This window comes from Oncorhynchus nerka, linkage group LG10 (genome assembly GCF_034236695.1).
Source record: "Oncorhynchus nerka isolate Pitt River linkage group LG10, Oner_Uvic_2.0, whole genome shotgun sequence".
In the NCBI taxonomy this organism is placed as follows: domain Eukaryota; kingdom Metazoa; phylum Chordata; class Actinopteri; order Salmoniformes; family Salmonidae; genus Oncorhynchus; species Oncorhynchus nerka.
The window spans coordinates 50,549,448-50,576,999 of record NC_088405.1 but is presented as its reverse complement, the minus strand read 5'-3'; the positions used below and the strand labels follow the sequence as shown (position 1 = coordinate 50,576,999).

At 41.5% G+C, this 27,552-nt stretch overlaps 1 protein-coding gene across 3 annotated transcripts; it reads left to right on the top strand.

Moving 5' to 3' along the window:
• The first annotated feature begins 400 nt into the window (after positions 1–400).
• On the top strand, positions 401–27,528 carry LOC115135480 (5-hydroxytryptamine receptor 2C-like). 3 transcript variants are annotated; one of them, XM_029670202.2, is made up of 5 exons: positions 401–720; positions 6,915–7,122; positions 22,372–22,860; positions 24,527–24,727; positions 25,277–27,528. In XM_029670202.2, the coding sequence occupies exons 3-5, from the start codon at positions 22,500–22,502 to the stop codon at positions 26,056–26,058; spliced, it is 1,344 nt and encodes a 447-aa protein (XP_029526062.1). In that variant the 5' UTR covers positions 401–720; positions 6,915–7,122; positions 22,372–22,499; the 3' UTR covers positions 26,059–27,528. The 3 variants fall into 3 exon arrangements, 1 of the variants encoding a protein (XP_029526062.1); XR_010464887.1 differs by lacking the exons at positions 22,372–22,860; positions 24,527–24,727; positions 25,277–27,528 and adding an exon at positions 7,376–7,566 and having other exon boundaries at positions 482–720; XR_003864506.2 differs by lacking the exons at positions 22,372–22,860; positions 24,527–24,727; positions 25,277–27,528 and adding an exon at positions 7,376–7,566 and having other exon boundaries at positions 488–720; positions 6,915–7,134.
• Positions 27,529–27,552: the final 24 nt, after the last annotated feature.

The following is a 27,552-nucleotide window of genomic DNA, read 5'->3' as shown; positions in this document are numbered from 1 at the left end:
GTAAAAAGGAACACTTGCAAAGCAAGTTTTATTCTAATGGGCTCCACCCCCAAACAAGACCACATTTGGTCGGTCTGGACGTCTATGTCTCACAAGTTTGGACAGTACAGTAGAGTTTAGTTCAGTACAGTACAGTATAATTTAGTTTAGTAACAGTACAGTAAAGTTTAGTATAGTAGAGAACAGTAAGGTAAAGTACAGTAGGGTAAAGTACAGTACAATATACTTCACTCTACTGTGCTCTACTGTAGTGTACTGAACTATAGGCTACTCTACTTTACTGTATATTACTGTACTGTAATTAACTGTACTCTACTTTACCGTACTGTACTCCACGGTATGGTGCTGCATTGTCCACACTTGTGAAACATAGACATCTATGATGGGTTCAGGTTTGGTCCAGTCCGGATGTATCTGTACATTGAAATCAAATCTAAGCCAATAGACGTCTATTATTGGTTCAGATATGGTTCAGTCCAAGGCCAAATGTCAATGTATTTTCAATGTCGAATGAACTTCGGCGCCGGACAGTGCTCACTGGGTGGGTTTGTTCTCGAGTTGAAGTCAGATGATACACGTTTTCAACTGTAACTGACGCAGATTATACACCGACAGTTCTCATGAAAGGAAGCTGAAAAACATGGGGGTATGATGGAAAACACGTTTTTGAGGAAGTGAAAACGAAAAGGGTGCGCAGAACATCCGACAGTATCATCGGCGGTATGTAACTTCTCGCTTTGAAATACAGTAGATGGGTTATCCTATGTAAAGACATACAAGCGCTCTCCAAACACATAGGCTACATGTTTTTTTTGTGAACTGTGAATTCATTTACGTCACTTTGCTCTTATACAGACAGAGTTTTAGTATTCTCAGTTCTAAATAGCCACTCTAAATAGCCACATTTTTATAAAGCCACAATCTTAATTCGTTTTCAAATGAAAGCCCTGTGGACATTTGAATTTGATTAGCTATAGCCTAAAGCTGAGGGATGGGCTGAAAAAATGTAAACATTCTCAAATTCATAGCTGGAGCTCAGGATGCAAGGACGGACAGTGCATGAGATCAACATGAGTTTGTTTTATCAGGGAGTCATACTGAGACCAAGGTATCTTACAGATGAGCGCTGAATTACATAAATTACAGAAAACACACACGTCAAAATATACATACAAAATGCAAGCAGAAAGAAAAACACTGTCATAAAAAACAAACACATTCATCAGTAATAAAGTCCTCAGTCAGCTTTCTGGAAATCCCTAGAGGCTCTAGAACATCACATTCATCAGTAATAAGGTCCTCAGTCAGCTTTCTGAAAAGCCCTAGAGGCTCTAGAACATCAAAATGTAAGAATATTTTGAAGATTGTTCCACAAATAAGGTGCAAGAAAACTCAGTAGAGACCAAATTAATTTCCAGAGTTAGCCATCCCTGAGACCGTGGGTAGTAACTCGTATGTCTAAAGTTAAGTGACGATGTCAGGTACAGTGGGACTTTTGATTTTATTTTAAAGCGCTTTACACATGAAAGCATAGCAATGTACTGTATCAACCTACGTGGCATCAAAGTGGGCAAATCAACTTTCTGGTTGCTGCGGTGATGAGTACTACAATTAATCGCCTGTAATAAAGCGCAGTGCGCTATGATGAACTGTATCTAACGGATAAAATGAAGTGGCAGCTGAGTTCATATAGATGATGTCGCCATAGTCTAGGACCGATAGGAAAGTCAACTGAATAATCTGCTTTCGCACACTGGGCAACTCTGCGCAACTGTTTTTGTGTTTTATTTTGAGAAACTCCGTCGGGGTCTCACCTTACTGTTGAGAGTTAGAATAATAGAATACACAAGGTGCAATTTTGACATTTGGTGGTGCATCACTAGTCACTCAATTAGCCCATGTCAGCAAAACTAGGTTACATTTTCTTTACAGACAAATCGATATTGTTCATGTAAAAAGTACAGGACCCAGAATCTGTTTGTACGCCTTCCACACTTTGGGGATAGTGACAGATATAATAGTCAGGTAAAAAATATTGGTCAATGATTCAGCAATCCCCAGTAGATTTTTTGTTGTTGTTATATCAATATTTTTTATTTAATTTAATTAGACAAGTCAGTTAAAAATAAATTACAATAACTGCCTACCAGGAACAGTGGGTTAACTGCCTTGTTCAGGGGCAGAATGACAGATTTTTACCTTGTCAGCTCAGGGATTCAAACCAGCAATCTTTCAGTTTCTGGCCCAACGCTCTAACCACTAGGCTACCTGCCACCCCTTAAGCAAAGCATCTAGCACATCACAGATAGCAAATTGTTGAGATGAAAACAAAGATTCACTTGAAGTTGATGGGTTAACCGTCGAGTCAGCTAGAGGCTGGCAGAGGGAAGTGCAGTCAATTCACTAACCAGGGTCAATTAAACCACTATCTCTCAATTAAAAAGTCTACCGAGATAAAATGATGATTCAAATAATCACTTATTCCATTCTTAGTTACGATGCCAGAGCCAGACAGAACTTGCTTAGGCAGGGAAGAAAATGAATTGGTACACTTCAGTGCGTTTACTGATCACCTGCCGAGTCAGAGATTAAAAAGTAGCTTTGATTTAGCTTTCTTAAATCGAGATAATACATCTGTTTCTCAATTGTCTGAAAGATTGCCAGTCCACTACAGTCAATTTGCCTTGCTTTGGCCCAGGCCTGATTTCTCATCTGAATGAGCTCAGATAGCTCAGAAGTGTTAAGTTTATCTTTGACTCTGAATTGTTTATCTGCCCAGAGGAATACATATGGAGGATACATTTTCTAGAGCCAGCTCAGGGTCAGTAATTACAGGAGATCGTGGCTAAATCAGAGTAGAACATGTCATGAAAAAAACCCTTTGAGGAAACTTTTTCAAATTAAACTAGGATTAGTATTTTGCTGTTTCGTAACTGTAATATATACTATGGGACAATGATACCTGAGATCATTTGCAAATACTCCAATAGACAAATATTTATGGGGAATTAAATCAATCAATGAGGAGTAAACAGGGTTTTTCACATTTAGCAGTGTGGGTTTTGAGATCAATTGAGTCATATTAAAACCAATCCATATACTCTTAAATTGATCTGAGGCCGGATATAGCCAGTCTAAATTAAAATCCCTAAAATAACCAACTCTGAGGAGAGAAAAGGTGTTGAAAGTTGTTAAACATTCAGAGGTAGCACCAATAGCATCCGCCATGGCAGCAGGGGGGGCGGTAAATCCCAGCAACAAATATATGTGTCTTCTGGTTTATGGACACATCTACAACCATGGGCTCAAATTTCATTATAATAATATACTTCACTGTCTTTATCAGACACAGAACCATGTTCCCGAGAGACCCAGAATGTCAGGACACGAGTCCTGTCCTCAAATGTAAATTGTGTAATAAAAAAAAATAATCATACTTCGCACACTTATTAGCATTAGCCCAACCCCCTACAATATTTAAAGTCAGAGGGGGTATTCAGCTCATTCCCATAAGTGCTAACAGGCATAGGGTCATCTGCAGCTATTTGTTGAGAGAGCTGAGACTTTGCCAAGGTCCCTGGCCAATCACGTGAGAGCAGAACAGACTGAGCATTTGACAGACCTCCCTCAAGTCGCTGGATGCAGAGCTGGAACTGGGAAAGCAGCGTTGCCAGATCTCAGTCGACACGGATGAAGGTCCCACCTAAAGAATTGAGCTGCTGCAGAGGACCGGAGTGGCTGCCAATGCTCCATTCTGGGTGTGCACAGGAGGTCTTGGTATTTGCATGTATTAAGGATCCCCATTAGATGCTGCCAAGGCATCAGCTACTCTTCCTGGGGTCCGGCAAAATTAAGTCAGTTATACATTTAAAAAAAACATTACAATACATTAATAACAGATTTCACAACATATTAAGTGTGTGCCCTCAGGCCTCTACTCTACTACCACATATCTATAAACACAAAATTCATGTGTACATGTGTGTATAGTGCGTATGTTATCGTGTGTTTGTATGCATGTGTCTATGTTTGTGTTCAAGTCAAATCAAATTTGATTGGTCGCATACACGTGATTAGCAGATGTTATTGCGGGTGTGGCGAAATGCTTGTACTTCTACATGTAGCTCCGACAGTGCAGTAATATCTAACAAGTAATATCTTACAAATTACACAACATATACCCAATACACACAAATCTAAGTAGGAATGAATTAAGACTATACATATGGACGAGCGATGTCATAGCGGAACAGACTAAGATACAGTAGAGTAGTATAGAATACATTATATACATATGAGATGAGTAATGCAAGATATGTAAACATTAAGTGAATAAGATACCATAGAATAGTATAGAATTCAGGTTGTTTTCCAGGCACCACACTCCCAAAGCCCACACCTCCTCTCTGTAGGCTGTCTCGTTATCATTGGCAATCAAGCCTACTACTGTTGTGTCGTCTGCAAGCTATCCCCTCAGAATACAATGACCTCCTGGAAGTGTTCAGTAAGGCACGTGCTACTTCCCTTCCCCCGCACCGTCCTTATGATTGTGCCATTGATTTTCTCCCAGGCACTACACCACCTCGGGGTCTGTTGTATATTCTCTGTCTGGACCAGAGACCAAAGCTATGGAGGATTACATAGAGGATTCTCTGGCCACTGGGGCCGTCCGTCCGTCTGCATCTCCTGCTGACGCAGGGTTTTTCTTTGTGGAAGAAGGACAACACCCTGCATCCGTGCATTGACTACCGGATATTTAATGACGTTACTGTCAAGAATCGTTACCCCCTACCTCTCCTCAGCGTTTGAACCTCTCCAGTGGGCCACCATATTTTCCAAGTTGGACCTTCGAAATGTCTACCACCTGGTTTGGATACGCGAGGGGGGATGACTGGAAGACAGCCTTCAACACAGCCAGTGGACATTTTGAGTTCCAGGTCATGCTATTTGAACTCACCAACGCCAATGTTTTCTAGTCTTTGGTCAATGATGTGCTTCGGGACATGCTAAACCGGTATGTGTTCGTGTACCTTGACGACATCATGGTTTTTTCGCTATCTGCACAAGATCATGTTCTTCATGTCAGACAGGTCCTTCAGCGCCTCCTGGAGAATCAATTGTTTGTGAAAGCCGAGTAGTGTGAGTTCCACCGCTCTTCTATCACCTTTCTTGGATATGTCATTACTATGGGCAATGTTCAGATGGATCTTGGAAAGGTGAAAGCAGTGGTGGATTGGCCTCAACCAATGTCCAGGGTGCAGTTGCAATGGATTCTTGGTTTTGCAAACTTCTACCACTGTTTCATTCGGGATTACAGCACCCTGGTGCCCCCCTCTGCACTCACCTCTCCAAAGGTACCGTTCAAATGGTCTCCAGCTGTCGACAAAGCCTTTGTGGACCTGAAGCATCGGTTCACAACAGCACCCATCCTCATCATCCGGACCCCTCGCGTCAATTTGTGATGGAAGTTGATGCTTCGGCTGTTGGAGAGGGGGCCATCTTATCCCAGCGATCTGCCCAGGACCAGAAGCTTCATCCCTGTGCCTCCCTGTCCCATCGTCTCAATCCTGCTGAGAGGAACTACGATGTTGGCAACCGTGTTCTCCTGGCAGTGAAGATGGCATTGGAATAGTGAAGACACTGACTGGAAGGAGCAGAACAGCCATTCCTGGTCTGGACCGACCATAAAAACCTGGAAGATCTCCGTACATTCAAGCGCCTCAACTCCATGCAGGCCCTGTGGGCCCTTCTGTTCACCAGATTTAACTTCAAAGAATGTGAAGCCTGACGCTCTCTTCCGCCTATACAGTTCCTCTGCCACACCCTCGACCCCTGAAACTATTCTCCCACGCCTTGCTTCCACTGGATTGGAATATTGAGAACCTGGTCCACGAGGCACAATGCTCCCAGCCTGGACCTGAAGGGGGCCCAGCTAACCGGCTGTTTGTCCCTAATCTAGTCTGGTCCCAGGTCCTGGAATGGGCTCATTTATCCAGGCTGACCTGTCATCCAGGGCCCCGTCGTACACTAGCCTTCCTTCCACAACGTTTCTTGTGGCCCACAATGGTCCCTGACGTTTCTGCCTTCGTCACCCCATGCACCGCGTTTGCTCAAAACAAGACTCCACGGCAAGCTCCTTCTGGCCTCCTGCAGCCACTACCGGTTCCTCATTGTCCCTGGTATCATATCTCTGGACTTTGTCACTGGGCTCCCTCCGTCTGATGGCAACACTGTCATTCTGATGGTACTCGACCGGTTCTCCAAGGCTGCCCATTTCATCCCTCTCCCCAAACTACCCCAGATGACCCAGCTTATGGTGCAGCATGTCTTCCGGATCCATGGACTCCTGGTAGACATGGTCTCCAATCGGGGTTCTCGTCTCAGTTCTGGAAGGCATTCTGCACCCTTGTTGGGTGCAGAGCCATCCACTGGTCTGGAGCCATCCACTGGTCTGGGTGGAGTATGCCCGGAACACTTTTCCCAGTTCTGCCACGGGACACTCCCCTTTCGAGTGCTACATGGGGTATCAGCCTCCACTCTTCCCGGCTCAAGAACAGGAGGTCATCGTACCCTCAGCCCAGTTGTTTGTCCGCCGCTGACGACGTACCTGGAGAAGAGCCAGGGTGGCTATTCTCAAGACCAACTCCAGGTATCGTTGACGAGCGGACTGTCGCCGGACCCCAGCTCCCCGCTACCGCATTGGGCAGAGGGCAATGGCTGTCCACACGGGACCTGCCCCTTCAGGTAGAGTCCCGCAAACTGTCCCCTCATTTCATTGGTCCTTTTCCCATCTCCAGAGTCCTGAGTTCCACTGCTGTCTGTCTTGTGTTACCCCGTACCCTCCGTATTCACCCTACCTTCCATGTGTCTAAGATTAAGTCATTGTCTCACTGTTCTTTGTCTTCTGTCTCCAGGCCCACCCCCCCTCCCCATGTTATTGATGGCCATCCAGCCTACACGGTAAAACGTCACCTGGATGTTCGACCACGGGGCAGGGGTTTCCAGTGACTGGTTGACTGGGAGGGTTACGGCCCGGAGGAGAGGTGCTGGGTTGCCGCTAGAGAAATCCTGGACATCCTGGAGACATCACCGACTTCCACTGCCGACACCCCGGTCAGCCAGGTATGCGCCCAGGTAGGACAGCAGGTGGCATTCCTAGAGGGGGGTACTGTCACACCCTGATCAGTTTCACCTGTCCTCGTTGTTGTCTCCACCTCCTCCAGGTGTCGCTTGTTTTCCCCAGTGTATTTATCCCTGTGTTTCCTGTCTCTCTGTGCCACATTTAAGTCATTTAAGTGCCAGTTCGTCTGGTATGTTTAGTCAAGTCAACCAGCGCGTATTTCCTGTACTCCTTTTTCTATTCTCTTTTTGATAGTCCTCCCGGTTTTGACCCCTGCCTGACTCTGGACTACTTTCCCACCTGCCTGATCATCCTGCCTGGCCTGACCTTAATTCTGCCTGCCCTTCGGTACCTTTTGAACTCTGAACTGGTTTTGACCCTTTTGCCTGTCCTCGACCATTCTTTTGCCGTCCCCTATTGGATTAATAAATATTTTCAGACTCCAACCATCTGCCTCCTGTCTCTGCATCTGGGTCTCGCCTTGTGTCATGATACCTTCCCTGTTAGCATCCTGAAAGTCTGTCAATTTGTTCACTGTAAAATAGCGTTGTATCTGGTCAAACACAATTTTTTCCAAATGTTTACTAAAGGTTGGTAACAGGCTGATTGGTCAGCTATTTGAGCCAGATAAAGGGGCTTTGCTATTTTTAGGTAAAGGAATAACTTTTGCTTCCCTCCAGGCCTGAGGGCACACACTTTCTAGTAGGCTTAAATTGAAGATGTGGCAATATCGTCCGCTATTATCCTCAGTCATTTTCCATCCAAGTTTTCAGGCCTCGGTGGCTTTTCATTGTTGATAGACAATAATAAAAAATCCACCTCTTCCACACTTACTTTACGGAATTCAAAATTACAATGCTTGTCTTTCGTAGTTTGGTCAGATATACTTGGTTGTGTACAGTAGTGTCAGCATGTGTTGCTGGCATGTCATGCCTAAATGTGCTAATTTTGCCAATGAAAAAATCGTTAAAGTAGTTGGCAATATCAGTGGGTTTTTGATGAATGTGCCATCTGATTCCATGAATGATGGAGTTTGCCTTTTTGCCCAAAATGTCATTTAAGGTTCTGCAAAGTTTTTTCTATCGTTCTTTGTCATTTATCTTTGTTTCATAGTGTAGTTTCTTCTTTTTTTATTCAGTTTAGTGTCATGATTTCTCAGTTTGAAGTATGTTTACCAACCGGTTGTACATCCAGACCTATTTGCCATCTCTTTAGCCTCATCCCTCTCAACCATACATTTTTTCAATTCCTCATCAATCCACGGGGATTTATCAGTTTAGTAGTTTTCTTAATGGGTGCATGCTCATTAGTAACTGTGATAAGCAATTTCACATGTGTCAAGTGCAATGTCTGGTTGCTCGTCATTACACACCACAGACCAACAAATCAACAACATAGGAATCACTACACAACTTATTGTATGTCCTCCTATACACAATATTAGGCCCAGCCTTTGGAACTTTGGTTTTCCTATATATGGCTACTATATTGTGATCACTACATCCGATGGCTTTGAATACTGCTTTCAAACAAATTTCTGCAACATTCATAAAGATATGATCAATACATGTTCATTTCATTCCTGTACTGTTTGTAACTACCCTGGTAGATTGATAACCTGAACCAGGTTGCATGCACTAGTTACAGTTTGAAGCTTTAGCCAGTCAATATTTAAATCACCCAGAAAGTATACCTCTCTATTGATACGACATACATTATCAAGCATTTCACACATGTTATCCAGATACTGACTGGTAGCACTTGATGGTCTATAGCAGCTTCCCACCAGAAGGGGATTTAGGTGAGGCAGATGAACCTGTAGCCACATTACTTCAACAGTATTTAACATGAGATTCTCTCAAAGCTTTACAGAAATGAGGTCCTTAATATAGACCGCAACACTGCCCCCATCTGCATTTTATTTTCTGTACATCTTATAACCATGTATTGCTACCACTGTATCATCAAAGGTATTATCTAAGTGAGTGTCAGAGATTGTCAGAATATGAATGTCATCTGTTTCTAGCAAATTATTGATTGCATGAACCTTATTTCTTAAGCTACATATGTTAACGTGGGCAATATTTGACACTTTTCTGGGATTTTTTATTATTTTTCTTGATTTACTGGGAAGCTTAGCAGAGGTAGACATGCTCAGGTTATTTAGATAAATATATATATATATTGGTAAATTAGTCTAGCAAGCTATCTAAAGTTGTAGTAGGCCTAATCGTGGCCGAATTACCGACCAGGCATGAAGGGTACGTGCCCAGGGCCCTGACCTCCAGTTGTGAAATCACAACATTTTCTCTCTTTCTGCTTTTAGGCTACACAGTGTTGGTTAACATTTACAATGTTTACAGACATTGGAGTGAAACAAGTGTAGATTTAGGGTTTTGATGGGGTGCGACAGTTGAACTAAGCTTATGAGGAATTATTTTCATTCAAGAATCAATGGGTGTGTATATATATATATATAGTCTGTATATACACTCCCCTCCATATGTAGCATTTAGTTGTTTATTAGCATCCCCATTAGCCAGTGCTAAAGCACCAGCTACTCTTCCCGGGGTCCACAGCAAACATAAATCATGACATAATTCGGAACATTGATAGACAAGAACATCACAAGGACAGAACTATATACATTTAAAATGAGTATACATGCTTTCATACATTTACCGTATGCACTCATATTCATGTGATTCATAGATGCTACTGAATGCATGTGCAACACATTTAAAATGGAAATTGGAAATGCAATAACAAGGAGGGGGGTTGCAAAAATGTGTATTTTGACAGTGAAGCAACATTTTAAAATTTGCTTCTACTCCAGCGTTTTGGATTGTAAATGTTTAATATTAGGCAGTATTTTCATATACTGGGGTGCTAAATTATTGACACCCTTGATAAAGACGAGCAATAATGACTGTTTAAAATAAATAATTCAAATACTGAGCTACATTGTATGCTCAAAAAAATTGTGGAATTAGATTATTTTATACTGTTACAATTGCTCAGAGAAATATATATTTTTTAAACAAATAATACTTATTTTGTCAAAAAGTTAGGGGTCAAAATTATTGATACGGCTAAAGATTCTAATAACTAAAGTTTTTACCCTGGGGTGGCAGGGTAGCCTAGTGGTTAGAGTGTTGGACTAGTAACCTAAAGGTTGCAAGTTTGAATCCCTGAGCTGACAAGGTACAAATCTGTCATTCTGCCCCTGAACAAGGCAGTTAACCCACTGTTCCTAGACTTTCATTGAAAATAATAATTTTTTCTTAACTGACTTGCCTAGTTGACATTTAATTTAAAAAATCCTAGCAAGCAATGACTGCATCAAACTTGTTGCTCTACAAACTTGTTGGATGCAGTTTGTTTTGGTTGTGTTAAAGATAATTTTGTGCCCAATAGAAATGATTGGTAAATAATGTATTGTGTCATTTTGGAGTCACTTTTATTGTGAATAAGAATAGAATTTGTTTCTGAACACTTCTACATTCATGTGGATGCTACCATGATTACGGATAATCCTGAAGGAATAATGACAAATGATGAGTGAGAAAGTAACAGAGGGTACCCTACAAGCAGACATGCTAACCTCACCACTGCTCTTTTGCACACCAATATCTCTACCTGTACATGACCATCTGATCATTTATCACTCCAGTGTTAATCTGCAAAATTGTATTATTCGCCTACCTCCTCATGCCTTTTGCACACATTGTATATAGACTGCCCATTTTTTTTCTACTGTGTGATTGACTTGTTAATTGTTTACTCCATGTTTACTCTGTGTTGTCTGTTCACACTGCTATGCTTTATCTTGGCCAGGTCGCAGTTGCAAATGAGAACTTGTTCTCAACTAGCCTACCTGGTTAAATAAAGGTGAAATAAAAAATAAAAAATTTAAAAATTAAAAGGTTAGCATGTCTGCTTGCAGAGTCACTGTAGACTTTGTAGGGTCACTATATATGGGACCAAATACTAAACTTTTGACTACTTTAATGCACTATAAGTGAATTTATACAAATACTTCTGGTAGTTTCCTGGTAAACGTCGAAAGTTTCCGGTAATATACCATCCCTTTACTACCCTACCTGGACCACCTATTGAGATGCGCCTTTTGTTAAGTAAATCAGGAGATAAATTAGGTGAAAAGGAGACTGGAGTGGGGCCTGGTTTCCATAGGTTTGATACCATTCCATTCACTCCATTCCAGCCATTATTATGAGCTGTCCTCCCCTCAGCAGCCTCCCGTGCTTTACATTAACCTGGGTTGAACATGCCAGACATCAGTGTTGGCGCTGCAAGTCTTCCCCTGGGATGAAGGTCATGTTGTTTTTGAATCACTTCTGACTGTGGAACTGGACTGAGGACCTATTTGCCTACACAACAGAGGAGGCCTGAAAGTAGTTTTTTTTTTCTTCAGCACACTGTTCCCATATGAGAGCCAGACAAGTCAAATGCATGAACAGCACTACATAGACCATTTAGAAGGGGATATTCTGTAAGGCTTCCAACATGTGGTTTTTCATCTACGGTCTAAGTTCCAGCACAAATATGATTTTAAATGCAACCTCATAGTATAGGAACATCATTGCTTATGTCTGCAACATGTGAGCCCACCCAAGATGAATAAAAGTCATGTTAAAAGAAGCAATGGTATCATAAAACATGCATCTTAAGTGGGCTGTTTACGAAGACCAAATCATATACTTTATTCTTATCGTAGTAGTCTTGGTTACCCCAGAACTGAAATCTCACAGAATTTGGTCAGCTGCTCATGAGAGATTACCATTATCGTATGTGTTCTGTTCTCTGTACAGCAGCTGGAAACCTCATATATAGTGTGTTTATATTCTTGCCTCTGAGTTCAAGGGAGGTTCAATGTGAGGGACACATGTTGCTTCTTCAGTATTATACTGTACAGTAAATGCACGTTTCAGACAAATGCATTTCCCATAATGTTCCCAAAGGGACACATTAACAGCCCAATCCCGTGTGTTTGTTCTTATAATTGCCTGTGCAAACCGGGCACATCTCTGAAAGTTTATGTCAGAGATGTTAACGAAATGGATCTAATTTTTGGAAATCTCAGGAAACCAACAGGGTCGTTCTTGAATTGCTGTGGCATTTGCGTCCCTCGCCTTTTCCCCCATGAAAAACACTTTCAAATCACAAAAAGTTACACATCATATATGTTTTTGTTCATATTGAACTGTTAATCAATGATAAAACATAATTGCAAGTCATTTATACTGCAAAATGTTATGTTTACACATTGTTTAAAGTACTAAGATTAAGCAAATTGGCTTGTCCCAGTAGTGACCCAGTAGAGTTGTGGTGATATGTTTTGGGGATTTGGAGATATTTATCTATTATTTGGAATTCTAGAAAGTATTTAACTAAAGTATTTCATATATTCCATGGATTAATAACAACAGAGAAGGCTACTAAAATACCTGTTGTTTTGACAAATGTACTGTGTGTCCCTTAGATGTATGTCATTGGTGTTATTACCTTAAAAAATCACTCATTACAAATATATACTGTACAAGGACCTTGAGCATTCCCTCCAGTGACAAACTGTTATCGGGTGAGTGGTCTACATTAAAGAAAATGTGACCGATCTGCTCAAATCAGTCTTATGTAGCAAAATTAGAATTTGTGTTTTTTACATTGGATAAGAGTAAAGACTCAGAGCTACAAAATGGTATATCATACACTACAGTTGAGGAACAATGGGAAAGTAATTTTGCTTTGAAAGTTAATAAACTTGTAAACTCACTTTTGCAGTCTTACTACGCGATACATTTAAAAAGAAAGCCGTGTTAGAGAGGATTACCTAGACATACTGACCAGCTCAAATAGAGAGACGCATGCTATATGGCAGACCAATCCAAACTCATCTCTCGGCATGTCCAGCCCACTCATTATCTCAGCCAATCATGGCTAGAGGGAAGGTTGCTGTCTATTTCTGTGGCTAAACCAACTAGGCTCGTAATTTAACAATTGTATTAGTATTTACAAATGTTATTGTTATTAAGGCACATGAAAGTTCACATGTTCGATAAGGCATAAAAAACAACGTTTGCGATCAAACGTCTCTCCTGTGAAGTAGTGACCTACGCCTAGTTTCCTAAAAACGGGTCACAAATGATTAGCTAATCCCACTCTTTTAATATGTAATACATTTGAACATTTCGTTGATAATTTGGTTTGGTTTTGTTACTCAATTTAAATGAAGGGAATTTACATTGTGAGCAAAATTATTAGTCATATCACTGTAGTATTTTTTTTGTAGGACTTGTAAGACATTTACTATTATTTTTTAAACAATTACAAAACATACACATACAAATGACAACATACAGATTCACACAAACATCCACAGAATCACCCCTGCCCAGAGTCAACTGCTCACACCCCCATCTCCAGCGCCCACATCACTCTCTGCCACATGGCCTCAAACTGCACCATTTTGTTTCTCTCCGTCGCCCACACACTTTCAACATTTAGATAATAAAGCGTTTGACCTTTCTATAGAGTATGACAGTATGAGTCATAATACCCATAAAATTTAGAGGTCAAACAGGGAAATGGTTCCAATCGTTTTTCCACCATACATTTTTCTCATAGTGGATTTTTAGAAACACTTAAAATAAGGGCTGTGTTCGTGTAGGCTTAGCCTGGCATGACGTTTTGATAACCGTGGAAATCTCTCTAGGACAAGGAGACTATGAATATGTAATATGAAATGCTAATTAGCTGCTAATGTGGCTATCATAAAGAACTACAAATGCCATGATGATCTGGACAAGACTGCTTAATCGAGGCAAAGGTAAGAATCTCTGGATTAACTGTCTAATGTTAGCTAAATGTAGTAATTCATTAATTGGCTACATTTCTTTAAATGGACAATTCTGTGAAAAGTCTTGTGCAACTTTTAAATGGACAAAATGACTGTTAGCAAAGGTGTCAGCTAGAGAGGAAGTGCATGAGCTTGCAGGAATTTGTAGTTTTCATGATGTCGACTTTTAAGCTAATTAGCATTTTCGAATCTGAGAGTAAATAGAGCCTAATATTAAAAAAAGAAGTCACCTTGCCTGGGAGAGATGTACATATTTTTTTTATTTAACTAGGCAAGACAGTTAAGAACAAATTCTTATTTACAATGACGGCCTAGGAACAGTGGGTTAACTGCCTTGTTTAGGTGCAGAATGACAGATTTTTACTTTGTCTGCTCAGGGATTCAATCTAGAAACATTTCGGTTACTGGCCCAACACTCTAACCACTAGGCTACCTGGTTATCAAAATGTCATGCCAGGGTAAGCCTACGTGAATCACAGCCTTTATTTTAAATGTTTCTAAAATCTCCTATGGGAAAAATGTGTGGTTGGAAACATTTACCAATTTGACCGCTAGGTTTTATGGGTATTATGACACCTCCAATGTGGGGCTCTATTGTGTCAACAATGGAGGATTGGTTGATTTCCAGTCTTTAAGTATACATTTTTCAAGATGACTGAAGAGAAAAGTATCATCCAACCCATCGGGTATCTCACTGCACCCTCATATGTCATGTCTTGAAATGTTCAGACACATTAAAAGTACATTTACATTGTAATACTTCTGACAGCCAACTTTCTAACTTTGCCCATAACTTTTTGACATTATAGAATTCCCAGAAGGCATGGATTATTGAGTCATTGTTAGTTTTACGCTTAAGACATTACTCTGCCATTGTGCTGTAGAATTTGTGAATTCTATATATTAGTTTATACTGGATTAAGTGTACATTTTCATTAACTGTAATTTTGTTAGTTATGTTCAAATTCCCTCCATCTTGTGCCAATATCAGTTCTTTTTAAGTCTTGGTTCCAATAGTTTATACATTTTTTTATACGAGATTGTCAGTTGGATAGGCTCTCTGCAAGGTTTTGCATATCTTTCCTATCATATGAACTTCCTTTTCTGACTCAGAAGAGGACTCCCTCAAGATTGCCCTGCTGTCCAAAGAATTTCAAATCTACATTTCTTGATATGAAACTTTTAAGTTGCATGTATTTGAAAATATCTACATTGGTCAGTCCAAAATTGCCTTTTAATTAATGGAAATAAATTGATTTCCTATTACCAAGACATGCACAGTTTCTATGCCTTTAGTTTTCCATGTGGACCAATTTATCGGTGAATTATCGGATTGTTCCATAGCGTTGTGTTTTTAGGGGGTGGTATTGGTTCTTGTAGAATACGTTTAATTTTCTTCCATATTGTTATAGTGTTTTTAACTAAGAAGTTGTTCATATTCTTAGCTTTACCCTTTGAAAATAGACACGTGAAAATATTCTGGGGAGGAGCGTGCGCATCTTCAATGTGTACCTATTGTTCCTCTTTAGTGCATTTAAGTAGTAAGAAAAAACCCTGGGTGGCGAGTTGATACAATTCCAAATCTGGAAGGTTAAAACCACCCTCAGACTTAGAAAGATGTAAAATGTTCCTTTTTATTTTATGAGTTTTATTTGCCCATATAAAGTCGATTACGACCGAGTATACTTTTTAAAATAATGTCTTGGTTGGGGTAATTGGTATTAAATACTTTGGGAGCCATGTCATTCTGAAGAGGTTTATTCTACCTGTAAGCTTTATGGGAAGATTGTTCAATTGAATTAGATCTGATTTCATATTGTTAAGTAATGGGATAACATTATCTTTATATATTTGTTGTCACTTATTAAGCGTCCTAAGTATTTTATATTTTTTTTATGGTCCACTTAACAGATTGCTGTAGATCATTATAAAAAAAGAATCCACACAAATGTTATGCCTTGAGAATATTCTGTAAATATTTTTAGCAAGGGGGCATTGAGTTTTCAATATTGTTCAGGTATATCAGGAGATCATCTGCAAATAATTTTAGTTTATATTCATGTTTACCAATACTGATACCTGTTACGTTTGGGACCTGTCTACAAGCAGTTTAATTGCTGGTGCAAACAGGAGGGGGGAGAGAGGACATCCCTGTCTTGTGGCCCTTTCTAAGACAATTTCATCAGATAAATGTATTATGTGTGTATATTTTTTCTTTAGGACATTTATATAATATTTGAATTAAATGTATTATTTCAGATGAAAAGTTGAAAGCTTCTAAAGTTTTGAATGGAAAAGGCCGTTCAAGATGGTCAAAAGCCTTTTGCGCATCAACAGCCATTATTGATGGATCTATATCTTGTTGTTTTTTCGGTATTGTATTAAACTGAAACTTTCTTGTATTTGTTATTAAGTGTCTATTTTTAATAAACCCTGTTTGATTGATATGTGTCAAGTCTGGTAAGACTTTTGCCCTTCTATTTCTTATGAGCTTTGTTATTATTTTATTGTCACAATTGATTATCCTTCGGGTCTGTAATCAGCAGGGAACTCTCCAGATTTACCTGGTTTTAATATAACTGAGAAAAAAATGTTTGACTCATGGAACTAGGAAGCACTGAATTGAGTGGCATGTGTGTTGTCATTTGTGTAAATAGGGGTGCTACTTTGTCCCAAAATGTTAAATAAAATTCTATGGGAAAGCCATCCAATCGTGGTGCTTTTCTCTGTGTGAATGTTTTAACAGTAGCTGATATTTAGTTTTGGGTGATTTCTGTTTTTACTGATTATTTTTGGTCTGCTGTTAATTGCGTCAGGGTTGTTGAGTCTTTTTTGGAACACCATTATTTTGAGATTTACTGTCAGGGCCCAGGTCTGGCAGAATCTGTGCAGAATATCTAGGTGCTGCTGTAGGCCCTCCTTGGTTGGTGACAGAAGCACCAGATCATCAGCAAACAGTAGATATTTGACTTCAGATTATAGTAGGGTGAGGCCTGGTGCTGCAGACCTTTCTAGTGCCCGCGCCAATTCATTGATATATATGTTGAAGAGGATGGGGCTTAAGCTGCATCAATGTCTTACCCCCAACACCACTTTCCATCAATTTGTATAGCAGACACTCATGCCAAATTGAGTCATATGCTTTTTTGAAATCAACAAAGCATGAGAAGACTTTGCCTTTGTTTTGGTTTGTTTGGTTGTCAATTAGGGTGTGCAGGGTGAATACATGGTCTGCTGTACGGTAATTTGGTACAAAGCCAATTTGACATTTGCTCAGTACATTGTTTTCATTGAGGAAATGTACAAGTCTGCTGTTAATGATAATGCAGCGGATTTTCCCAAGGTTGTTGTTTGACGCATATCCCACGGTAGTTATTGGGGTCAAATTTGTCTCCACTTTTGTGGATTGAGGTGATCAGTCCTTGGTTCCAAATATTGGGGAAGATGCCAGAGCTAAGGATGATGTTGAAGCGTTTTAGTATAGCCAATTGTATTTGATCCTGTATATGTTTTTGCTCTTTATTCTTTGTTATAGAGCCAAAAAGATTGGAGAAGTGGTTTACCCATACATCTCCATTTTGGATAGATAATTATTTCTGTTGTTGTTTGTGTTTCTTTCTCTCTCTCTCTCTCTCTCTCTCTCTCTCTCTCTCTCTCTCTCTCTCTCTCTCTCTCTCTCTCTCTGATGTGAGTCAGACAGCTCAGTTCAGTTGAAGTGAGTCAACAGAATCCGCTACGGGTTCCTACTGTGTGAGACGCTTATTCTGTCACCTTGGACAGGGACATCACATCAAATGTATTTGTCACATACACATGGTTAGCAGATGTTAATGCGAGTGTAACGAAATGCTTGTGCTTCTAGTTCCGACAATGCAGTAATAACCAACGAGTAATCTAACCTAACAATTCCAAAACTACTACCTTATACACACAAGTGTAAAGGGATAAAGAATATTTACATAAAGATATGAATGAGTGATGGTACAGAACGGCATAGGCAAGATGCAGTAGATGGTATCGAGTACAGTATATACATATGAGATGAGTAATGTAGGGTATGTAAACAAAGTGGCATAGTTTAAAGTGGCTAGTGATACATGTATTACATAAAGATGCAGTAGATGATATAAGAGTACAGTATATACATATACATATGAGATGAATAATGTAGGGTATGTAAACATTATATTAAGTAGCATTGTTCAAAGTGGCTAGTGATATATTTTACATCTATTTCCATCAATTCCCATTATTAAAGTGGCTGGAGTTGAGTCAGTGTGTTGGCAGCAGCCACTCAATGTTAGCGGTGGCTGTTTAACAGTCTGACGGCCTTGAGATAGAAGCTGTTTTTCAGTCTCTCTGTCCCTGCTTTGATGCACCTGTACTGACCTCGCCTTCTGGATGATAACGGGGTGAACAGGTAGTGGCTCGGGTGGTTGTTGTCCTTGATGATCTTTATGGCCTTCCTGTGACATCGGGTGGTGTAGGTGTCCTGGAGGGCAGGTAGTTTGCCCCCGGTGATGCGTTGTGCAGACCTCACTACCCTCTGGAGAGCCTTACGGCAGTTGCTGTACCAGGCGGTGATACAGCCCGACAGGATGCTCTCGATTGTGCATATGTAGAAGTTTGTGAGGGCTTTTGGTGACAAGCCGAATTTCTTCAGGCTCCTGAGGTTGAAGAGGCGCTGCTGCGCCTTCTTCACGATGCTGTCTGTGTGGGTGGACCAATTCAGTTTGTCTGTGATGTGTACGCCGAGGAACTTAAAACTTACTACCCTCTCCACTACTGTCCCATCGATGTGGATAGGTGGGTGCTCCCTCTACTGTTTCCTGAAGTCCACAATCATCTCCTTAGTTTTGTTGACGTTGAGTGTGATGTTATTTTCCTGACATTTCCCTATGAGTCCTGCCAGCTCTAGATGTCAAGTTAATTACGGTCTCTTCAGAACCACTGTAAGTGAGCAGTCTCACAGTAGCTTTTCCTCTCCTGGGAGGCCAGTCATAGCATCACCCTCTAGGCCTATGGCTCTTCCCAGGCCCTCAGTCCAGGTTCTGTCTGTCAGTACTGTAATGTTTGTCTGATGACGCTTGATTATGGTAGGCCTAACTGAAGTGGAATGAATTCTTGAGTTACAAACGTAGGGCTATTATTATATAGCCAGATTTGTTAGTGTATTAGCTAACGCCTTTATCATGCGTTATCATACCATACTTGGCATTACAAAAGTCAGAGGAGTTAGCTAAAGCTTGGAACAGATTTGGATATATTATCAACACACTTAAGACTTTTATAACACAGAAAGATATAACACAGGTTATGTACATGGAGTAACACATGCAGATGTAGGATCTTAATTTGATCACTCTTTTGTTGCTGAGTATTTTCCTGCACGGCAGGAAATGCAAACTTGTGGTGTATTTGAGTTTTAAAAAGGCTTCTTAAGTTTGCAATTTCTAAGTTGAAATGTCAGACTTGATTTGTCCTCATGAAAAATGTTGCAACCACTAGAGAAATGTCCATTCATTATGAACTACATAATAATTCAAATTTACTTACAAATTTATGGAGGAATGAAGATAGCCAGGTACTAAAATCAACTCAGACTATCTCTAATTTGTCTCCCTCTTGAATCTTTATATGTTAAATTACTGGTGTAACAACTCAATTTGGTTCATTTACCACTGCCACAGCATTCACTATTCATTTAGCCCCTTTGAAGGATAATGCATTGACAATGTTTGGGATTATAGCACGGCATGGTGTGACATACGCATGTTCTCACAGTGGTAGTGCCTTGTAGTCTGGCTATCATACTGTAGACACAGCATAGACTCCCGGTGTGGCACATAGACAGACGTGGTACACATCAGCACTAGGCTGTTCTTACAGAAGAACAGCATGCAATACCATCTGGGGTCTTCTTCAATAGCCAAGTGCTGTATCAAGTCTATGATTTTTTGTATTTGTTGCAGATTTGAGTCATCTTCTCTGCATAAACTGCCTTATCCTGCTGTTTATTCCCAAACTTTTGCATGTTTAATTAAATGAGGTGTCCAATGCTCTATTTATCTATTCCATTCTACTTTATTCACAGAGACAGACATGTCAGGGCCACCCGAGTGAGGGTTGCCCTCATTACTGTTCTTAGTCAGACTGCATCAATCAATCAAATGTATTCATAAAGCCCTTTTTACATCAGCAGATGTCACAGAGTGCTATACAGTTACCCAGTTTAAAACCCCAAACAGCAAGCAATGCAAATGTAGAAACCCGGTGGCTAAGAAAAACTCCCTAGAAAGGCCGAAACCTAGGAAGAAACCTAGAGAGGAACCAGGCTCTGAGGGGTGGCCAGTCCTCTTCTGGCTGTGCCGGGTGGAGATTGTAAGAGTACACGGCCATTTAAAGCCTGATTGTTCAAGGTCTTCAAGGTGTTCAAACGTTCATAGATGACCAGGAGGGTCAAATAATAATCTGTGGTTGTAGAGGGTGCAACAGGTCAGTACCTCAAAAGTAATTGTCAGTTGGCTTTTCATAGCCGAGCATTCAGACATTGAGACAGCAGGTGCGGTAGAGGGAAAGAGAGAGAGTCGAAAACAGCAGGTCCTGGACAAGGTAGCATGTCCGGTGAACAGGTCAGGATTCCCTAGCCGCAGGCAGAACAGTTGAAACTGGAGCAGCAGCCCGACCAGTTGGACTGGGGACAGCCAGGAGTAATCAGGCCAGGTGGTCCTGAGGCATGATCCTAGGGCTCAGGTCCTGAGGGAGGGTTGGGAGAGAGGGAGAGAGAGATAATTAGAGGGAGCATACTTAAATTCACACAGGACACCAGATAAGAAGGAGAATTACACCAGATATAACAGACTGACCCTAGCCCCCCCGGCACATAGACTATTGCAGCATATATACTGGAGACTGAGACAGGGGTGGGTCGGGGGACCTTGTGGCCAACCAGGCAGGATACAACCCACCCACTTTGCCAAAGCACAGCCCCCACTGTTGATATCCCACTATAGGGATATAAACAGACCACCAACTTACTATCCTGAGACAAGTGCTGACTATAGCCCATGAAGATATCCTCCACCACACAAGCCCGAGGGGGCGCAAAACCAGACAGGAAGATCACGTCCGTGACTCAACCCACTCAAGTCACGCACCCCTCCTAGGGACGGCATGGAAGAGCACCAGTAAGTCAGTGACTCAGCCCCCGTAATAGGGTTAGAGGCAGAGAATCCCAGTGGAGAGAGGGGAGCCGACCAGGCAGAGACAGCAAGGGAGGTTCGTCGCTCCAGTGCCTTTCTGTTCACCGTCACACCCCTGGGCCAGACTACACTTAATCATAGGACCCACTGAATAAATGGGTCTTCAGTAAAGACTTAAAGGTCGAGGCCGAGTCTGCGTCTCTCACCTGAATAACCAGACCATTCCATAAAAATTGAGCTCAATAGGAGAAACCCTGCCTCCAGCTGTTTGCTTAGAAATTCAAGGCATAATTTCTGTAGCGGTCCTGCTGTTCCTTGACTCGGTGGATCAGAACCGGATCCATGTCCCATGGTCACTCCCTGCACATCCTCTTTGGCACCAGTAGAGAGCCCAGAGCATCCAGCCCATCTGTCAGGAACAGTGGATTTAAACCATAGCAATTAGAGAATCACCCCTATTGCTGTCCCCTCTAAAGCTGTCCTCTGTATGATATGCACATGCAAATAGCACTTCATTTCTAGTAACACGTCATTTCAAGAAATAAAATAACATACTAGTATTGCCCTGGGGGGAAAAAATTTGAAATGTGTTTACAGAAATGATAAAGGAATTTATATGTTTAAAGTAATGACTAAATAATTCCACCCTGAAACATATTTAACGGTGGGAAATGTATTAGAATAATAAGACTATACTCCAATAATTTGTGTGTGGGACAAGTTACAGTAAGAGGGAGAAATGTATGGTTGAGAAAACAGAGGCTGTTAGACTACACATGACCTGGTTATAACTCTGATAAAGCTGACAATGGGAGAGGGCCCTTCCAAGGCCTCTCTAATCTAGGGAGGAGAGGAATGGCGAGAAACTGGCTGGTAGAAAAGTGATAAAACTGTGTGTGTGTGTGTGTGTGTGTGTGTGTGTGTGTGTGTGTGTGTGTGTGTGTAGAAGTTATAAAATGACTGTGTTTGCATTTTTGACTTCATAACATTCTCTGAATAAAGAACTACCCCATTGCAGACTGGGGGCTTTGTCTAATTCTTCATTAATCAGGGTCTTACAAACTTCTGGGAATTGGTCCAAGCTATAGTGATAGTTGAGTTCAACCATTGGGATAAAAAAAATTGTGACAAGAAATGGGACTAACTCAGAAATGTTTCGGTTTCTTTTGCAGATTTGGTATACAATAATCATAATAAACAACCGGAACATCCAAGAACACGAAGAACTTAACCTCCAGTCTGCCATTGACATCGCATAAATATTTGTTGGGCTCCCTAGTGGTGCCTTGGAACACAGGTGATGGCTGAGCACAGCAGCAACCCTGCTTGGAGGGTCCAAGCTGGCTCCACCCTAGCCTCGCTCAGTGACAGGATGACTCTGCCAGAGAGCACTACCGTTCTCTTTAATCTGAGTTTCCCCATGGAATGGAATCAGTCTGACTCCAGACCAGAGACACCTGACAAGGAGAAGAACTGGTCTGCTCTGCTCATTTTGCTGGTCATCTTCTTCACTGTGGCGGGCAACATCCTGCTCATCCTGGCTGTGTCTCTGGAGAGGAAGCTGCAGAATGCCACCAGCTTCATCCTGCGCTCCCTGGCTGTGGCAGACATGCTCGTGGGCTTTCTCGTCATGCCGGTCTCACTGATTAACATTCTCTATGGTATGTGGTAGGTTGAACTCTTTTAGAATTGCAAAGCAGTGTTTGTTTGCCCTCTGGATAATGATCTCTTGAAAGCAGCATGGGATAAAAGGCTTTACTGTGAGGCAGGGGCGTCAATTGGGTATGGCAGGGTATGGCCCTAGCTCAACACCTTCAATTTAGAAATAGGCTACTAAAATGATTCCAATCCCGTTTCAATGGCAAATGCAGTTTAGCGGCACATCAACGCAGCTGCTTGTTTTTGCTGTGCTCCAAATTGCATTTAAAAAAACATTGTTGCATAGAAATGCAGTAAATGAGCTTCAATTTTATAAAAATTCCCATCCAGGGACCGACTTTGCTTAACTTCAGAGACAAACCCGCAGTGGGATGCAGAGTGCAACTAGAAAAAAGGCAGTGAAATTGAAGGCCAGTGTAACATAAACAAATATAGGGAAAAATGCAGGAAATATGGAGGCGTTTTATTTAATTGTGTTATCGTAAAAAATGTTTTGCTGAAAACTATTTTTTTGCATCCATTTACAATTTATTTGCTCTTGCATTTATCAATTATTTATTTCCAATATTTTGTTTTACTATCAATACTTTGGGGTTTATGTTTTTTGCTTTCAATATCATTATTTTTGTTTTCAATATCATTATTTTTGTTTGCAATACTAAGAATTGTATTCTCGACTTCAGAAGTTTTGCTTGATATTAATGTCACGAAGGTAATTCACACATTAGAGGATTGCATCATATAATAACATCATTGCTCTGTTAAATGTGTTCTAAGCGGGAATTGAAACATTTACAAATTAAGAACCAAAATAGTACACCCCGCCACATTTTCTGTAAAAAGCTGAGGGATGAGGCTGGAGAAAAGCAACCACTTTCAAATCCATAAACTACGCTATGGATGCAAGGACTCACCATCTATGTTATCCCAATTATAGCATTAACCATGGTTTTAGGCAAACCTGTGTTTGTTTAAATTCAGTTTGTTTACAAATATTGGAGTAAATGTGGAGTTTTCTGACATGTGAAAGTACAAATTAGATTTTCACTTTCACATGTGGCATTGCAAGTTCACGCGTGACAAAAAAAATGCAGGTCTACATGTGAAAAACTTTCACAATGTGGAAATGCACATTAGATTTTTACATACGATAGTTTTTCTTTTACATGTGAAACAGCAAATGTGATTTTCACATGTGACTGTTTTTCACATTTAAAAATGCAATTCAGCATGTGAAAGTTTTTAACGTAGTAACCGCGAATGTCATATATTGTACGCAAAATAGTACGCAGCCACATTGTACGCAATATAGTACGCAGCATCATTGTACGCAGCATCATCTGGATATGTACGCAACAAAAGTTCAACATTCATCTTCTGCTACAGTTTCTGTCAAGACGTCTACGCGTATAGTTTGACGAATACGTTCGGTAAATCCACCCCGAATGCACTGCCACTGCCTCTGCAAGGCAACGCTGCAAGGCAAACGCAGCGTTTCGTTGGAAATGAATGTAATTCTGGTGTACCAAAATGCTGTCTATTTGATGATATACTGAATTGAGAATGAAAAATGACTTTGGATTTGTTTGCATGGTCACAAAGCAGGTGTTCCTATTTGATAATGAAATGTCAGTAATTCTTGGTGAACTGTGTCTGTCCATTCTTCAGACTACCTGTGGCCCTTCCCCAGACCCCTTTGTCCCATCTGGATCTACCTAGACGTGCTGTTCTCCACAGCCTCCATCATGCACCTGTGTACCATTTCACTGGACCGCTATGTGGGCATCTGTAACCCCATCAAGCACAGCCGCTCCAACTCCCTCTCCAAGGCCAAGGCTAAGATCGCCCTCGTCTGGAGCATCTCCATAGGTGAGTTCCGGCTGACGTAGCTACTGGAAGTAGAACAACAACCAAAACAACAGATCTAAATCATTTGCTCCCACGGTGTTGTCTGCGTGCGAGAGATAGTGCGTCTAGAGAGATAGTGAGTTACTTTGAAACCTTATTTTTCTTTCTCTACTGTCCTGTCAAGAAGGAATGCTTTTCTCTCACCTCTCCTGGGGGCTCTCAAGGGGAGCCTCATGGCATCTTCACCCTGAGTGATGCTCTAAATGGTTGCCGACGGGACAGGCTATCATGGTCTCGACGGCTCAAGGCTTTTTGGTTTTGCGGAAATCGGATAGCCAGGCAACCTGTGAGCCTGTCGACTTCATCTAAAAAAAAAAACCTCTATTTTCTATTTTCTCCGCCCTCGTGTCCTTTTTTGAAAGCCTCTGGTGGTCAATATGAATCACTATAATCCCCCCCCCCCCTTTAATTTAATAACATGACGTTTTGAGATAGATGTAGCTGTGTTTGTGCATTGGTTTAAATGTGATATTCATTGTCCTTTCCTGCCCATCTCTCTCTCTCTGACAGTGATCTCCATGCCCATCCCTGTGATTGGCCTGTATGATGAGGGGAAGGTGTTTGTCAATGGGATCTGTGTACTGAACGAGCACAGCTTCGTCCTGATTGGCTCCTTCGTAGCCTTCTTCGTCCCTCTGGTCATCATGGTGGTCAGCTACTGTTTGACCGTGCGCATGCTGCAGTGCCAAGCCTCTGATTACCTGCACGGAGGCATGGCGTCGATCGGCCGGCCTACCTTACTCGGGATCACCCCAAGGCTCCCCGCAGGGGACAGTCTTAGCCTCCTCAAACAGGACCCGAGTCCCGAGACCTTGCCAGCTGTTGCAGCCTCCAATATTTCCGTCTCTCAAGCCTCCTCGCAACCTGTCTCTCCAGCAGGGAGGCAGGAGCCAGGGGGACCTGGTGGGAAGCCTGGCGTGGCTCAATCAATCAAAAATGAGAGGAGAGCCTCCAAGGTCCTGGGTGTGGTGTTTTTCCTCTTCCTGATGATGTGGTGTCCGTTCTTCATCACCAATGTGCTGAGCGTGTTGTGTGAGGACTCGATAATAAGCCTGTGCAATAAGCCCGTGTTGGCAGTGCTCCTAAATGTCTTCGTTTGGGTGGGATATGCCTCCTCTGGTGTCAACCCACTGGTCTACACTCTATTCAACAGGACCTACAGACAGGCCTTCCACCGCTACCTACGGTGTATCTACCACAGCCCGCCAGCCAAGAGCACCCCAGCCTACCCTGTCTTTCCTGTTTACACCACCACCCCTATTCTCTGCGGGAAAGATGCCAACCGTCTGTAACTGTAGCAGACACAATGGGAATAATGGGGTGCGTTAATGGACATTAGAGAAGTTGGTCAGCGTGCCCCCCTCCCCCGCTGAGCACGTCAGCTGTGTCTGAACTAGCTAGCTGTCTCTCTCTCTCTCTCTCTACATCCAAAACAGGGTGGTGACAAAGCCATTGCTTCATGTCACTGCTTGGATTTCCCCCCCTCTCCACTCCCTGTTCGAACACAGGAGATGTACTCAATGTCTCCCTGCCCAAACACGTAAATATGAGATATGTATTAGTCTACAAGGCTGCACAATGTGACTGAAGACATTTGATACTTTAATATTTGCATTACATTTAGTGAGTAATAAGCGCATACTCAGTGTGGTGAAATGTCCGTTAACTGCGCTGCTGTTGCTGTTTGCATCTCTCATTGACAGGGCTGTGAGAGGTCACGGATGGCATGACAGGGGAAACCACCTGATGTATCTCTCCAATCATAGAGCCACAGTGCCACCATGTGGGAACATAGAATGCAGCACACAAGCGTTTCACTTCTTACTTCTTTTTCTGCCTGTCTGATAGCTTCAAGTGGCCGTTGAAGGGGAAGCGTATGTCCCATTGGACACAGATATGTTTCCCTCCTCATTCCCAGAGGACTGTTGCTATTTTGGTACATTTATCCTGACAGATGAATAGGATATGATCTGTGTCGTCTTCTTCCGCAGTTCTCAGATGTACAATATTTGAATCGGTATTGTCTTCCAACTTCCATCATTAGTCTTGGGTATATGGTTGGTTTGCCCTTTACTAGAAACCATGTTATGCGTGCAGCAACAAGGACGTAAAACATTTCAAAGGTCACCTCATTAGCATTAGATATCAAGAATAAACCATGTTGAAATGCCCCTATCCTTTCAACAGAATACTTTTGCTTAAAGATTGAACGGTACACATTTGCTTTCAGCCTCTTAGATACGGTGTATTGCAATACCAAGTATCACCCTATTGCCAATATAAAGAACTGTATAGGTACAACTACAAGAGCCATTGTTGATCTACATACATATTTATGACTTTTGACTCTTTTGCATTGTCATTAGTGGGTGAGATGTAGAGTGGATGCAAGAGAAAGAAAGAATGTTCATCCAAGCTTCTGGTTAATTCCGCACTGAGCTATGAATGAATGAATTCTTTCCACTTTAATAGGCTGTACTACACAAACAAACACAAAGACACTCAACACAGGCACTTCTCACCCTGGACAATAAGAGTCCCTTGTATTCCCCTTTCCCACAGATTCCACAGCATAGCACACTAGTACTGCCCCCCACCCTGATGCATGGAACATGCGATTATCACATAACCTGGCCTGCATATTGGATGAAGCCATTTTGTCACAGCTACAGTATGCCATTATATTATGCGTCTGCTCTTTGTTGTTTGACAGATAAAGCATGTATGTCATTTTGCCTATTAAATTGTTTTTTTCTTTCGGTTCTGTGGGGTCTGGGCATCTTTGA

Excerpts from the sequence above, each read along its gene's own strand:
- LOC115135480 (XM_029670202.2), top strand. The coding sequence starts at position 22,500 with ATGGCTGAGCACAGCAGCAACCCTGCTTGGAGGGTCCAAGCTGGCTCC. Across the intron at positions 22,861-24,526 it reads ACTGATTAACATTCTCTATG|ACTACCTGTGGCCCTTCCCC; the intron begins GTATGTGGTAGG and ends TCCATTCTTCAG. Across the intron at positions 24,728-25,276 it reads CGTCTGGAGCATCTCCATAG|TGATCTCCATGCCCATCCCT; the intron begins GTGAGTTCCGGC and ends TCTCTCTGACAG.